The sequence below is a fragment of the Pelophylax lessonae genome, assembly GCF_965119305.1.
Source record: "Pelophylax lessonae genome assembly, chromosome: 12".
NCBI classification, from domain to species: Eukaryota; Metazoa; Chordata; class Amphibia; order Anura; family Ranidae; genus Pelophylax; species Pelophylax lessonae.
This window is the reverse complement of record NC_138779.1, coordinates 137,211,428-137,227,243: the sequence shown is the minus strand read 5'-3', so window position 1 is coordinate 137,227,243 and position 15,816 is coordinate 137,211,428. Positions and strand designations below refer to the sequence as shown.

Genomic DNA, 15,816 nt, shown 5'->3' with positions numbered 1-15,816 from the left:
CCAGAAAGGAAGTGGAATTCTCTCCAATGGGGACAAGCTATACAAAAAAAAAAAAAAATTCAAAGTGATAATACTCAAAGCTTTTAGCTAGATTTGGACTTTAAAGTGATGTCTTCTGTGCTGTGTGGGATGGGATTGTGTATCCAGTCCACAGAGGATATTCTTAAACACGATATGATGTACTACAAGTGTTCAGGTAGAAGATGGGCCAAGGGATTTTTATGTGCCAAAAACTGATGTTAAAAACGTATTGTTTTTGTTTCTTGTTGTTGTTGTTGTTGTGTCCTTGTGTATTATTCTTGTTGTTGTTGTGTATTGTTGTTCTTGTTGTTGTTCTTGTGTATTGTTCTTGTGTTTCAGTAACTTGTGTTTCTGCCTCCAGCTTTCTTTGTAAATGATAACAGATTACAAAAAAAAAATGTATCACCGGATCGGCTTATAGAGCGGCAGATCCTTGGGCAAGCGCCGTTCTTGGCTTCTACATTCATACATGTTATTGATCGGAAAGATTGACTTCTGTTATTATATATCACACAAAGGGAACCTTCTTATGGAGGAATATCTCCCAACCTCATGACCAGACAAATCTTTTCACAAGACTCCAAGTCATTGCCACCCTAAAGAAACAGACAAACAACAAATAATCCTGCAGACAGGAAGAAAAACATACGATATGTTCAGGCAGAATCGGGGGGCCTATCTAATGCCAATCAAACTTGGCAGAGGATTAGTCTAATTTTGCAACTCGTGCTGCGTGAAATTTGGACAGGCGGCTGGAACGGTTTTGCACCTTTCTGCAACAGGTTTCCATTGGTACCGAAAATAGTTTTTCCAGTTATTCGTAAAGACTCCTAAAAAGTGGACAATGGCATGTTTTATAACAAGCAATGCTACTTTTGATCAGAAGAGTAGGGAATTTAGGAATCAAGACTTTATCTTCTGGTATGTCTATCTCGTCATCCACAACACTGCTCCGGTTTATGAAGTCACGTCTCACCTTTTCCAAAGGGTCCATTTGGAATCTCTTCTTCAGATTATGATCTTCGCTATGGAGCTTAGATTCTGGGGAAATAATATATTAATAATAATATATTATTTTTATATTATTATAATATATATTCTTTATATACAGGGACTGTCCCTTAAATGTACACATTCTGGCCATATATATATATATATATATATATATATATAATGTGTGTGTGTGTGTGTGAAAATATTTAAATTATTGTTAAAGCTGGTAGAACTCCAAACAAAAATAACAAGATAAAAATGAATAGCCTATTAGAAGATAAAATAAAAAAAAATAAAAAATGTAAAAAAACAGCTATTGCTACAATAACCAATTGCCGACCAGCTGCCATAGTTTTATTGCAGCAGGACGGCTCTGTTACGCGAAACAACATTAGTGTAGCAGTAAGTGTAGGCACACGCACGCGCCGATTGGCTAGAGGGGGGCAAATCAGCAGGTCTGGCAGCCACGATTGCAGCCGGGCATCCACAATCGCTCCCCGTGGAGACAGAATGGCGGTCTGCCGATGTAAACATGGCAGGCCGCTGTTCCGTCAGTAATGAACAAAGGGATCCTGTGTTCCTCCTATTTAGGAACACAGGCCTCTGTGTTCATTTAGTGAGCCCATCCCCCACACAATTAGAAAGCACCACCTAGGCACACATTCAATCCTTTGATCGCCCCTGGTGTTAACCCCTTCCCTGCCAGTGTCATTAGTACAGTAACTGCATATTTTTAGCACTGATTACTGTAGTAATGTCACTCATCCCCCCAAATTTTCAAAAATGTTAAGTGTCCGATTGGTCCGCCACAATGTCGCAGTCCTGCTAAAAATCACTAAACGCCGCTATTACTAGTTAAGAAAAATAAAATAAAAATGACAACCTTTGCCCTAGTTTGTAGATGCAATAACTTTTGTGCAAACCAATCAATATATAATTATTGGGGTTTTTTTTTTTACCAAAAATATGTAGCAGAGTACAAATTGGCTTAATGGATTGAAAAAATAACATTGCATGATCGCGCAATTGTCAAAGTAACGCTGTGCTGTATTGCAAAACAATGGCCTGGTCATTAAGAGGGTAAAACCTTTCCGGTCCAGAACTGGATAATCCGCTTCTATCTAGAGATTTTCCCTACAGCACCCTTTTCTGCCACTAGATGTCCCCAGTCTTTGCCAGCATAATTCAACCCACTTCCATTGAGTCAAGGCTGTCCCGGACCCACCCCAGCCTGCGACTGGCCAATGAAATGAGAAATAGCGCAGTAATGCGCTCACCTTTTGGATTTGATAAGCTATTAAAGTCTACACACTTAATTTGTGTTTTTTATATCAGCCTAGGGTTCGACTTTGAAACTGAACTCCAGGTCTAAAAAAAAAAAAAAAAAGTCAATGACGTTTTGTATTAATAAAAAATAATTGTAATAAATGCATTTACTGTGAATGCATGATTTGTTAATAGCCAACCTATCTTGTCACTTCCCACACAACAGCACTTAGACTGGGAGAGGGAGATGCAGTACAAGGTGTTCTACTGGCGAGAAACATTTCAGTAGAGAAACATAAGTTGACCAATGTAGCTGTGTTGTCTGGCAGGGCTATAAAAATCCGGACTGGTTGTACTGCAAAACAAATCATGTGACACCTAAAGCAACTTTTATATGTTTATCTCCACGGTGTCGTTAACTGTTTGCCTGGAGTTCAACTTTAGGATCTCCTTTCATGAAGAATATATCGCATATTTTACAAGAACACTAATACAGCTACAATCACCGTATGCATTATTTTAATCTTGAACCCAATTAAGTCCCTAAAATAGTTTTATTTTCCATCTGCAGGTGGCAATAAAGATTATTGACAAGTCTCAGCTAGACGCTGTAAATTTGGAGAAAATCTACCGGGAAGTAGAAATAATGAAGATGCTGGATCATCCTCATATTATCAAGCTTTACCAGGTAAGTCAATTGACCTGTATTAGACCAGGATGAAAAAGAGTGACAATTCACATGTAATATTATTATACAGGAATTATATAGCGTCAGTAGTTTGCGCAGCACTTTACAATATCAGTGGGGGGGGGGGGGGGGACAGTACGATTGCAACACAGTTTAATACAGAAGGAGTAGGAGGGCCCTGCTTGTGGAGCTTGCAATCTAAAGGGAGGGGGCGGTGGTACAAAAGGTAATAGTCGCTTGCCATGGTTTACAGGATTCTTTTTTGTGGTTTGGACCAACAAAAATATTTTCCAAGTCAGACACACATTATTCTGCACACTATCTACAGATAAAATGTTTTCTCTTTCGTTCATTGACGGACACAGCGCTCCATAAATCATAACTACTGGGTTTTATTGCCTCCTCCAGGAGTAGGACTAGACAGAACAAAAAACACCTGGCTATGCCCATAGGCCATCCTCAGCTGGTATATAACCCCCCTCTCTGCTCTAGGTAATCAGGTTTAATCTGTCTAGTCAGGAGTAAGGACCAAGGACCTAGGCTCCTGGCTGGGTTCTCTGGTCCTAGCAATCTTTTCTCCTTCCTTACATCTTTTTTGGGTTTGTTTTCTCTCAATCAACTGCTGGTCTGGGCGAAGGGCTGGATAATCTAGATCTAGTGGTCCCCCCCAGCCCAGCCTGCGAGCGCATGCAGACCGCAGCTATACGCTAGGTCAGCGGCAAAATAGCTTCACGGAGAGAGGCTGACCTGTGAGTTGAACGTCTCGCAGGGTCGCATACAATTGTGTGGGTCTGAGTCACAGCTGTCCCTTGGCTGACAGCTCCTCTACTTTGGTGGCGAGGATTCTGTCTGGAGTGTTACCCGCACCATGGAAGGGTAAGTAGAGTCCCCCCTCTCCCTTTTTGGTGGTTTTTGGGGTGGATGTGGGTAACCTCCAGGGATGATCGGACCTGCCTGCTGGTTCCCTCCTCCCATTCTTAAGATCCCTCAGTGAGCTGGGCTACCCCCACTCCTTGCCCCCCTGTCTGGACCTGGAGTCTGTCTGGTGGTGGTCTGAATTCTCGGCGCTCCTCCGATCGGTAGAGTGAGTCCTTGGGGGTCCCTGTTATCTCCCACTCTGCTGATGGGTACCCTGAGTCTTGGGGATATCCATTAGTGGTGCCAAAAGATTATTTTTGTACTGCAAGGTTTTCCTTTCCTTATGGCGCCTCAGGGTCACATCTCACCCACTGACCCCCTCATGGAGTTGGCAGGTTCCTCGGAACCCCAACTTGCCATGGTTGCACTGACAATGGTCCTGCAGTCCTTAGTGTCCCCGGTGGAAGTGGCATGTGGGCAAAGGCCCAGGAGGAAGTGTCCCCCGCCTTTCCCTGCTCAGTCTGTCTCATCTGATTTTGAGCCTGATGACTCTGTGGATGCAGCCCGTCCAAGGGGGGCTTAATATCACACCCCTGGATCCATCAAATAGTGAGGGTGATTTCTCCATGGTCGCAGTAGCGACCTAAAAAGCGCTGGTAGTTGCACTTATCACTGCTGTGCGTGAGACTTTAAAAATGGAGCATGTGGCTGATGTAGCCAAGGATGTGGCTGTGTCATTTGGTACGCACAAGTTTTCTCGCACTTCAAAGGTGTTTCCTTATGTGCCTTATTTTGTGGTCCCCAAGCGTTTTGCTGTATGTTACCCTTTTGAGGAGTCCCTTTTAACCACTTAAGCCCCGGAAGATTTTTGCAAAAATAACAATATTTTTCACTTTTTTTTATATGAAATTCCCCCCCAAAAAAATGTAAAAATCTAAATATTTTAACATTTTCGGCCAAATTGTTTTACGCTACATATGTTTGGTAAAAAAAAATCGCAAAAAGCGTATTTTGATTGGTTTGCGCAAAAGTTATCGCGTTTACTAACAAAGGGAAAGATTTTTGGTGTTTTTTTTTTTTTAACGAGTAATGGCGGCGATCTGCGATTTGCGGCAGACAGATCGGACCCTTGACTGACATTTTTGACACTTTTGGGGGTACCAGTGACATTACTGCAGTAATCAGTGCTATATGTATATGCACTGTTACTGCAAAAATGACACTGGCAGGGAAGGGGTTAACTGTATTGGACAGGGAGGGGTTAAGTGTGTCCTAGGGGCGGGATTCTAACTGTAGGGGGACAGGTCTCCTAGTGTAAAAACAAAGATCAACGGTTCTACATAGTAGAACCGTCTGATCTTCATTTTTACACAGGGGAGAATGACAGGCGGCTTGTTTACATAAGCCGCTCTGTCTTTCTCCCGCTGTACCGGCGATCGTAGTGTGACCGGCGGACATCGGGTCCGCCGGTCACACGCCCGCACTCCTCTGTGAACTAGCCGATGCAGGCGCGCGCCCGCTATTGGCTCTAAGAGGAGTGACAGGCGAGCGACGTAGACCTACGTCACTCTGCCTGGCCGGGGCTGACTGCCGCAGTAAATATACTGTGAGCAGTCGGCAACCGGTTAAAAAAGTGGACTAGTCCACCAGTGGTGGACCCTCCTGTTTCCAGGTTAAACAAAGCTACCATGATCCCAGTAGAGGAATCCCCGTCCTTTAAGGACCCGGCTGACAGGTTCGACATTGCGGCCTGTTGTTGCCTCAGCCCTGGTGCCTCAGACCCTAACTGAATGGACCAAGCTTTTGCGCCAGGGCCTGGAGGGTGAGCAGGTCCCCGCTGCTTATGTTGATTTAGCGAACCAGTTAGTCCATGGACAGCAGTTTGTAATGCAGCTTTGGATACAGCTCCTGTGCTTTCCAAACTTTGTTTCAGCGGTGGTGAGTAGGCACGTGCTGTGGCTTAAGAATTGGTCCACACCAAGCCTCTAAGAAAGCTCCCATTGATTTGCCCTTTCAAGGTGATCACCTGTTTGGGGCTATTTAAAATTATTTTGTGCTTCCGGGACTGCAGATAAGGGAAATAGATCTTTCAAATCTTCCCCAGGAGGTTCCAAGCATCCTTAGCCTGGTAAGCCTAGAGCTAGCTTCTCCTGACCCGCAGACAAGACCCTTTCAGCATGAAGGTCTACTCTCACCCATTATTGGGGGGACATCTTTGCTGGTTTTCGGCCTCGTAGACCTCCTTTATGATCGTCAAGGGGATCCAAGAAATTATTATTTTGAGGGGTACCCAGAAAGGGGGACAAAGCTTGTCCTTTTCCGTTTTTTTAGGTCCTAAATCTCCTTGTAGTAGTTATGATTTATGGAGCGCTGTGTCTGTCGATGAATGAAAGAGAAAATGAGGTTTTTGTACTTACTGTAAAATCCACGGACACAGCACCCACCCCTCAATGGAGTTCTGATACTTCTTATACTATTTGCTACTAAAATGATTACCTAGAGCAGAGAGGGGGAGTTATATACCAGCTGAGGGCAGCCCAGGTAGAAGTTCAGCTTAAAACTAACTCTAAACCTACTTGCAGCAACATTCTAGGACTTACCTATCTAGCCCTGTAAAGAAGAAATTGATATGCATACCTTTTCTGCAGCCACTTTGGTCTCATCCCGCGCTGAGCTGTCAGAAGTGGCTTCTGTATGTGGGAATGTGCAGAAGAGGCAGCCGATAACGAAAGCACCATAGTAACTCTATAGGTGAAGTCACTTCCCAGGCATTTCCCAGCCATGTCGGCTGTGTCCTGCACAAAGCTTCTGCCGCTGGAGACCAGACTGGATTGGCTTCAGAAAAGGTATGTATAGCATTTTTTGCTTTACAGGGTTAGATAGGGTAGACTTGGGTAGGTTTGTTTTAGGCTGAACTGCTACTTTGTATGCAAGTTATTGGGGTTTTTTTGAGCTATAATGGTGGGCTAATTTCAGTGTATTATAAATAACACCTCTGTTCCTTGCGTTTGAATTTTTGAGCTATTATGGTGGGCTAAGGGGAGTGTTCTGTAAATACACCCTTGTTTCTTGAGTTATAATGGTGGGCAAAAGTGAATTTACCGTAAATGCACCTCTGCGCCTTGTGTCATAATTCTTGAGTTATCTTGGCTGAAATTGGGTGCATTGTAAATAGACCTCTATTCCTTAGGTTCCAATTCTTGAGATAATGCTGGGCTAAGGTTAGTCTTCTGTAACTACACACCTGTATTTCTTGAAGAAATTGTGCTCCTCGCCCCTCCCTCCTATCGAGTGCCTCCACAGCAAGCATTTTGCTATGGGGCAGCCGAGCTGCAGCTCTGTATGTCCATTTAGACACGGGGTTCAGGTAAGTATTAGGGGGTGCTGGGGAGGCTGCTACACACAGAAGGCTTTTTATGTTGATGCATAGAATGCATTAAGACAAAAAACTTCTTGACTTTGAGTTCTAGTCTATTCCTGGGAACTGTCTTTTTGCCTCTTTGCTTATCTGCCCCTCGGAGGTTTACAGAAAATCCTGAGTAGTTGTGGCTTACTCTATCTCTTTTAAATATCAAAGCCTGGAGTTTGCCTTTAAAGTGAACCTGTTACATTGTCCTTCATGGGCAAAGCACAAATACACTTTAACTCCACTTATTTGCTAGCCTAAGCTTTGCTACCAATGCTGCCAAGGCTACGTGCGGTTTCCATGTATGTTTACAATACAAGGGCAAAGGGAGCCAAAGGACAAAGGCATCTACAAGTGCTTTGTTTAAGACTTTAAACCAATAAATTGGCACACCAGGGCTAAGGGTGAGTGTTGTCTATGCACTACATCCACTTCACCCCTCTTATGAATGCCATGTAGTGGATGTATCCTTTTAAAAATTTAAGCACTGCGTTAATGCAAAATGCCCAGGTGTCTAATGAGAAAAGTAATTCTCTTTACCTCCTATCCATTGTTCTTGTTATGACATTGTAGGCAATGTAATCTGGCCAAATACTGCATTGCTTACTCTTCTATGGTGAAAATAGACAAAAGTGTAGTGCCTTTTAATCTAAACTGTGACAAAATTCAAGCATGAAAAAGATATAAACACATAAGTATTGTTATAAACCGCAAGATGTCCCAAGCACTAGGCACTATGGAAAGCAGCACTGTTCACTGTCCCCGAACCAATCCGGTGCAGCCGTCAGGGTTAGTACATAAAGTAACTACATAGCAGACAAACAATGTGAGCAGCGCTATCCTGATATGGGTCCTCCAAAGATATAGGAAGCCAATAGTGAGTCTGAATGTTTTATTGTAACAAGAAAAGTCATGAATGTAAAAAGATTAAAATAACGATACCAAGCCGGTATGGACAGATGTTGAAAGGCCAATGTCTGCTTGATCCGGTGGGCAAGATGGGGAGGGCCACTGCAATGTAGCAACCAGCCTACAGAGACAGTCCATGTGGTAGTGATTCCTTTGTACATATAATGGTCAGTAATAGAGTCACCAATCCAGTGAGCAAATAGCAAGGCAATGGTGTCCAAGCAAATGTACTGCCACCAATGGAAAGATTGCAAACTCACTGAATATAGCGGTTGCCGTTACAGCAGCAAGCAAGCCTCAAAACTCATGTGGAAGTCCCTCTGGAAATCCCACAGTGAATTGTTTCCGCCAGTCGTTCATATCCGGATCACACTGGGAATATATGGGCTCGCCCAGAAGTAATTTTATAGTGTAGTATGATTTATTCCATGAGTACAATACACAAGTGCAAATTGGAAACAAAACTCACATGGGTTGCAGCTGGCGACCCGGAATCCCTCCGCAGCGAGACGTCAATGCCAAATGCCATGCCCCACCACTTCTATGGTGGTTACATTTAATCCGCTCACCATTGAGATTATGTCGGGTGACCCGACTTGATCCAAACCCAACTCGCATAACATGTCATAGGGGCAGAATTTGCCAGTTGTACTACAAGAAAGACTTATTCTTTATTACCCAGCTTAGAGGCTCCCAGGGCGCTCTGCAGAGTGTGTGATGATACTGCATGTGGCGGTACTTTTAGGTGTTCACTTTTCAAGTCTACTTACAGTATGTAAGCTTTAAAGTGCACACAAATTCATTTTAATATGATAAGGAACTCTTTACTGACTTTACTGGCCTAGGCTTAAAGAATGAAATTGTAATAATTGCTTTCTGGAACTGCATCACTGTATTAGCCCTGGTTCACACTGTTGCAACTTATCATGCGACTTGCGACACAAAGTTACACAATAAATCAGAATCCATTAATTTCAATAAGTGCCATTTTAATCAATGCAACTCAAATTGCAGCAACAAAAAGAAGGTTCCTGTACTACTTTTCTGAGACTTTGGTGTGACTTGAGTGCCATAGACTGCAATGTTAAATCACAAAAGTTGCAAGAAAGTATCAAGACTTTTGGTTGCAGCAGTGTGAACCGAGTCTTAGACTTATTTAGTAATTTTGCTGAACACTGACATTCATTTTTGTATGAATTCATCAGGTTATGGAAACCAAAAACATGCTTTACCTAGTGACAGAATATGCCAAAAATGGGGAGATCTTTGGTAAGTTCCTTGATTATTATCCCTTTATATCTGTGTGGTGTCATCCATGTGTATTTGCTGTGCACAGCTCCTTCGGAGAAATGAAGCCCATTCTGTGATATAAATGCTCCATTGTTATTTTATGATTGTGACTTGTAGCTCCTGGTGTTCTTACCTAACAGCACATAATTGGTAAGAAATGCATTGCTTTAATGGGATCAGAAAAGAGAACTAGATGTTTACTGCTTATTTATTTTCATTAAAGTGGTTGTAAACTTCTAAAATGGAAAATTAGCAGAGCATATCCCTCTGTGGTGTGTGCTAGTCTTAATCCAAAGTACCTAGTGTGTTTAAAGCGGAGTTCCACCCAAAAGTGGAACTTCCGCTCTTTTGTTTCCGCTCTTTTGTTTACTCCCCCCTCCGGTGCCACATTTGGCACCTTTCAGGGGGGAGGGGGGAACGGGTACCTGTTTTTGACAGGTACCCTTCCCCACCTCCGGGATACGGCGCGCGGCCCCGTCCCTCGGAATTTCGCCTCCGTCGCCGAGCCAATAGCAATTTGCAGCGCGCATTGCGCATGCGCAGTAGGGACCCGCCTGTGAAGCTGCAAGGGTTCACTGCCGGGTTCCCTTATCGGCAATGACGGCGGCAGCAAGTGTCCTAATATTAAAAGTCAGCAGCTACAGTGTGTGTAGCTGCTGACTTTTAATTTTTGGAGGGGGAGGCGGTACTCCGCTTTAACGTCTCTTCTCTCTTCCTTCTGCTATGTGCATGAGTCACTTGTAACCGATTAAGCCAACACCACAGAATCCTGGGAGATGGACCCATCCCCCCTCCAGCACACAGCAGGTGATTAACAGCCTCAGCTGTGCATCTTTCCTTAGGATACTGTGTAAAAGGAGTGTGTTCATGCCATCCACTCAGGTCTAAGATTACACTCAGCTCTCTGCTGTGCAGTGTGTGACATCAAAGCCCCACCTCCTGCCTGCTGGAGCTGAGAAATTTGATCTGTTTTTTTAGAAAGCTGAAGAGGAGAGAATACAGATAAACAGGTACAACTTATATTAGATTATTTGTTTCATCTGGGTATCACCTGGGGCTCGTCACTTCTGTGGGTATATGTTAGGGTTTACAGCCACTTTAATGCCTATAAGAAACTTGAATTGGTGAAATAATTTTCTATATAATACAAAGGAAAGAGAAATGCACAGAATTTGGTTTTTAAATTTGTTTAAAGGTGTCCTTTTCATTTGTGGCTATTTTGGTTGTTTTTTTAGTTTTTCTAACTTACTATAAAGTTAATTGTTTCCAATAGATATCATTTAAGATCTACTCTACAAATGATATGAAAATCGTAGATTATAATTGACTCAGTCCTACCCCATGAGAACAACCAAAAATTTTCCAGCCTCCCATTGGATCGCCTCTCTGGATGGTGACCCTGGATGATGCCTGTTGTAATGTTCTTCATTAGAAAAAAAAAAAAAAAAAAGGTCGGGTGCAATTGGGCTGCCTTAACGCAGCAGTGTTAATTTTGACATCGAATTTCGATTTAGTCCTAGTCTTTTGACTAAAATGTAATTCTAGTTTTAGTTGTATTTTAGCCATCTGAGTTGTTTTAGTCAGTCATATTTTAGCCAACTAAAATCTCCGGTTCATTTTAGTACACTAAAATCAAATGGGTTTAGTTAAATTGTATTGCCTTATTTAAGCATTTCTCTAGAATTTCCAACCTCCTTATATACTCCTGGAGTCAAAAATCGAATAACATGTTATTTATGGTTTAAACATGCACTACAGACACCAATTTAGCCATTATGATATATAACCAGTGTTCATTATGACGGCAAATTTCAATTTAGTTTTAGTCCTTTTGAGAAAAATGCCATTTTAGTTTTAGTCGTATTTTAGTCATATAAGTTGTTTTAGTCGACTAGTGTTAATTTTGAAACGAAAAATATTTGTCGACAAAATTTAACAAGAGAAGTTCCGCCATGCAAGGGAATTTTCCCTAGAGTTTAGGTAATGTGGTAAAATGTCACATTGTATTCTACCCAATCACGTGCAAGGGGAAAAAAAAAAAACAGTAGTTTTGCTTGCCCATGATTGAAAGGTAGAGGACTACAGAGCTTCACGTCATTCACTAAGCTCTGGGGAAAAGTGTGCAGCCTATTTGCCTTTAGTAAATCAACCCCATTGTGTTAATGCACATGCCTTTAAACGATAAAGAATGTGAATGGGGCCTAAAGTTTGGGACATTTAAATGCTCCTCTGCAGCAGTAACTGCTGTCACTTTGAGTTTGGATGTGCAGTAAAGCCCAGCCCTTAGTGCAAGTGATTTACCTGTTTACAAGAGAACCGAGTCTTCCATGAAATTGTTGATGAATGCTTGGTGTACAGACGTCAGTGGAAACTTTTTTTTTTTTTTTTTAGTGACTTCTGGGTATTTTCCTAAGAAATCCTCTGTTAAACCGTGCCAAGAAGAGAGGGTCATTTTCCATGCCCAATGGCCCCCTAAAAAGGTTTCTGTTTGTTTTCTAACATGATCACACTTCATCGGAGAGATCCAGGAAGCTGGAATGACGTTGCTCCCTACCTGACTAATTCATTCCGGCGTAATTGTTTTACCATTTGCTTCCTGTTCTTCTGAGCTTGCAAAGCGGGATTTTGTGAGCTTGACCTTGGATGATCATCAGAACTTTCTTAAACTAGTGATTTCCTAGATTTTCTGGAAGGAGCTCTGCGTATTTACTTTGCATGCATTGATTCTATGGTGCATGTCATCAGTGATGATAGAAAGATTGTCTTTACCCTAATGCAGTTGGGTTGATTCACTAAAGGCAAATAGATGGTTCACATTGCAAGGGCGTTTTTGCCAGAGCTTAGTGAATGAGGTGGAACTCTGTTGATGTCCATCAGTCATGCTGTTTTTTTTGTTTTAGCCTTATTTTTTTCTTTGCGCTTGTATGATTATTCTTTGCAAAATGAAGTTTCCCCACATTCGTTAAGCTCTGGGGAAAATTTCCTTGCACATTGCAACTTTTTTTTTCAAAATGAAGATCCTATTAGCCTTTTAGCCTTTATTAAATTAATCCCAGATGGCTCCAGGATGCTACTGTTCAGTTTCTAGCATTCAGAATTTGGGGGACACTTTTGAAGGCTCTCCGCCATAGCAACATGTGGGCTAAGCCAAAAAGGTACGTGGTCGTAAGGGCCATGGTTTGTAGCGATACACCTTTCTGCCCATAATTGGTCATTTAGATTTTATGGTTGTACTTTGTCCTTAGTGCGTTCTCTTAAGTGCCAGTCTTGACTCCTACTTAGAGGTTGTAAACCCATACAACATTTTTTTTTTTTTTTTTGCAACCTGTAAGAGAAACACATAATGAGCTAGTATGCATCGCATACTAGCTCATTATGCAATACTTACCTTAGAACGAGCCCCCGCCGTCCCGTCCGCTTACCTGTATGACGGGCGACATGTCCAGTCGCCCGTCTTCCGGGATCGCGGCATCCGGCCATCTGATTGGCCGGAGCCGTGGTGACGTCACTCCCGCGCACGTGCGCGGGAGCCGACAGTCACGGCACGGGGCTCTGAAGAAACGGCACCAGCGGCCGTTCCTTCAGAGCGCATGCGCCAGTGACGTCACTGGCTGCATGTAAGGTAAATATCTCCTAAACGGTGCATGTTTAGGAGATATTTACAGTACCTATAGGTAAAAGTGTCAGAGGAGGGTTTACTTCCTCTTTAAATTTATTAGAAATTTTATTTTATTAAAAAAAAAAAACTACAATGCAAAATGCTCTTCTGCCTGCAGGATGCTTTAGATTTTTTTTTTTTTAGATCGTAACTGTAATATCCTCATTTTAATATAACTCTATTAGTAATAATCCTATAATTTGACTGTGGGAAAAATTTGGAAGAACATGGTACAAGAAGAGCCAGCCATAGACAGTCCAAATCGCAGCCGGTTCTGATCGGTCAACTTGGGTGCAACCAGCCTCCCCCGCTGAGAGAACACAATGGATCCACAGGAGGGGTTTTCCTGTCAACACTGTCTGTGGGGAATGGCACAAAATTTGCTCAGTATATGGCCGGCCTCACTTATTATGAGTCCTATTTGCTTACACAGATAAGACTCTGGCTGTGCAATTTCATCAGCTGCCTCAGAAGCCTAGATACTGAACTGGTAATTTTGTGTGTGTATTTGTTTTTTTTTTTTTTTTTTATGCCACAAAAATTGAACTAAAAATGGCTAAAAACCAAATGACTTAGAAGAGCATGCAGAGGACAGAATTAGTACCAATTTAGGATTGTGAGCTATAACAAGGTGTTAATAGGTTAAATGCTCCTGACCTTCTTAACCATTGGGTTATACTGCCCCCTACAGGAGTAGGAAACTAGACAGAAAATAAGTCTGGCTATGCCTATGGGCAGTCCTAGGGGGTATACTCTCTCTCCTCTCTCTCCTCTCTCTCCTCTCTCTCCTCTCTCTCCTCTCTCTCCTCTCTCTCCTCTCTCTCCTCTCTCTCCTCTCTCTCCTCTCTCTCCTCTCTCTCCTCTCTCTCCTCTCTCTCCTCTCTCTCCTCTCTCTCCTCTCTCTCCTCTCTCTCCTCTCTCTCCTCTCTCTCGTCAGGAGTAGGGACCTAGCTCCTTGCTGAGATCTCTGGTCCTGGCAATTTTTTCTTGGATTTTTTTTTTCTCCTTTTTCTTTCCTGTGAGATCTACAATCAACTTCCGGACTGGGCGACGGGCTGGATCATCTAGATCCAGTGGTCACCCCAGTTTGGCCAGCGTGCGCGCGCAGACCTCAGCTGCGCCCTAAGTCGGCTGTGACATAGCCCCACTGGATGGGGGCTGACCTGCGAGTTAAATGTCTCACGAGGTCGTGTACGACCGGGTCTATGCCTGTGTCACAGCGTTCCTCCTGGCTGACAGCCCCCCATTTATATGAAGAGGAGTTTCTGTCTGGAGCGGTGCCCGCCTGGTTCCTAGTATGGTAAGTAACTGTCCCCTCTCTCCCCCTGGAGGGTTTTGGGTGAACATGGGCCCCATCTTGGGACAGTCGGACCCCAGTGTTCCCCTCCTTCCAGTTAGGCACCCCCCTGATGGTGGTCCATGTGGGCCATCTCGCCCCCCCACCCCCCCCCCCCTTCCTTCACTTGCACTGGGGCTGTGGGGTAGCCTTGTCCACCTCTTGGGGTGGGGGCAGGGTGCTTTGCTGGCGATGGGGGGAAGGGGAGGTGCGCAGCTGGCGACCGGTCAATCGGCTGTGGGGGGTGGGCTGTACCCAGTGGAAGCTCCTGCCAGGGGCCCCCTTCCTGCCTGTTCCATTTTTTTGAGGCCTAGGGATCCCTCCTGGGTCCCTGGGAGCCTCGTGGTGCCGCCATTTTGCTGTCGCCGTTGTGCTCAATGCACAGCGGCCATGTTTGTGTAGTCCGGCGGCCATTTTGCTGTGGCCTGCTACTAAAAATAGTGGCGGCCATGACAGTGGAGCCCTATGGGCGGCGATTTGGGCGGTGGGAGCCCCTTCTCATCCCCTGGTTCTAACTCCTGGATCTTTTCATTTCCTGATCGCCACACTCCCGCCACACGTGAAGTGTAGATTATCCTTGTTGCAGGTGCCTGTTTCTGCTAAGTGTTGAGTCTGGTGGGGTCCTCTCCCTCTCTGCTGAGGATCGATTGGATGCTTTGGTACTGGCAATGGAGTGGTGCTGCCAGAGCAGTGGGGGTGTCCCTTAGCAGTGTTTTTACACCTTTTTTGTGGGGTCCCCCTACTGACTCATGGAATCTTTGGAGCACATTTCCCCACCTTATCCCCTCTCAGAGGCTGCGGGGCCATCCGGGTCCCAACCATCCATTGATGCACTGATCGAGTTTCGCTCTTACCCCCCGGCAAGGTTCTTTCCTTCCAACTTGCGGCTGTCCCCAGACTGCTTACAGGGTCTCTTTGGGGCAGTGCAAGACCTGTTACTTCAAGGGGTGATTGTCCCAGTTCTGACATCTGAACTTTTTCAAGGTTTTTACTCAAACCTGTTTACAGTTCCCAGGAAGGAAGGCAAGGTGCATCCAATCCTGGACTTATAGGCACTGAACTGCTTTGTGTGGGTGCAGAATGGAGTCCATTCGCACAGTGGTGGCATCCTTGCATCAGGGGGATTGTCTTGCTTCTATCGACATCAAGGATGCTTATCCTCACACTCCAATATGTGCCTCTGCTTTGCTGTGGGAGAGGCGCATTATCAGTTTTTGGCGTTACCCTTTTGCCAGACTTAAACAGATTTGTGAGCTTAAGGCTTTCTCTATCTTGCATTTTGCTACATAGGTATGGGCATCCAGTGCAGGAAGGTGATTGTACCATATAAACACCACCTCCCGGCAAGCCATACTCCTGCTCCCTCCTCACAGACAACTGCAGAAGCCCAT

The 15,816-nt window shown here is 44.0% G+C and overlaps 1 protein-coding gene across 1 annotated transcript in view; it reads left to right on the top strand.

Moving 5' to 3' along the window:
- Positions 1 to 2,855: 2,855 nt before the first annotated feature.
- The window catches only part of SIK2 (salt inducible kinase 2), a 151,945-nt gene continuing 138,984 nt past the window's right edge, over positions 2,856 to 15,816 (top strand). Inside the window, exons 1-2 of the mRNA XM_082273178.1 lie at positions 2,856 to 2,968; positions 9,347 to 9,410. Coding sequence (XP_082129304.1) covers positions 2,927 to 2,968; positions 9,347 to 9,410 — 106 coding nt within the window. The 5' untranslated portion in view covers positions 2,856 to 2,926. The remainder of the gene's footprint in view (positions 2,969 to 9,346; positions 9,411 to 15,816) is intronic.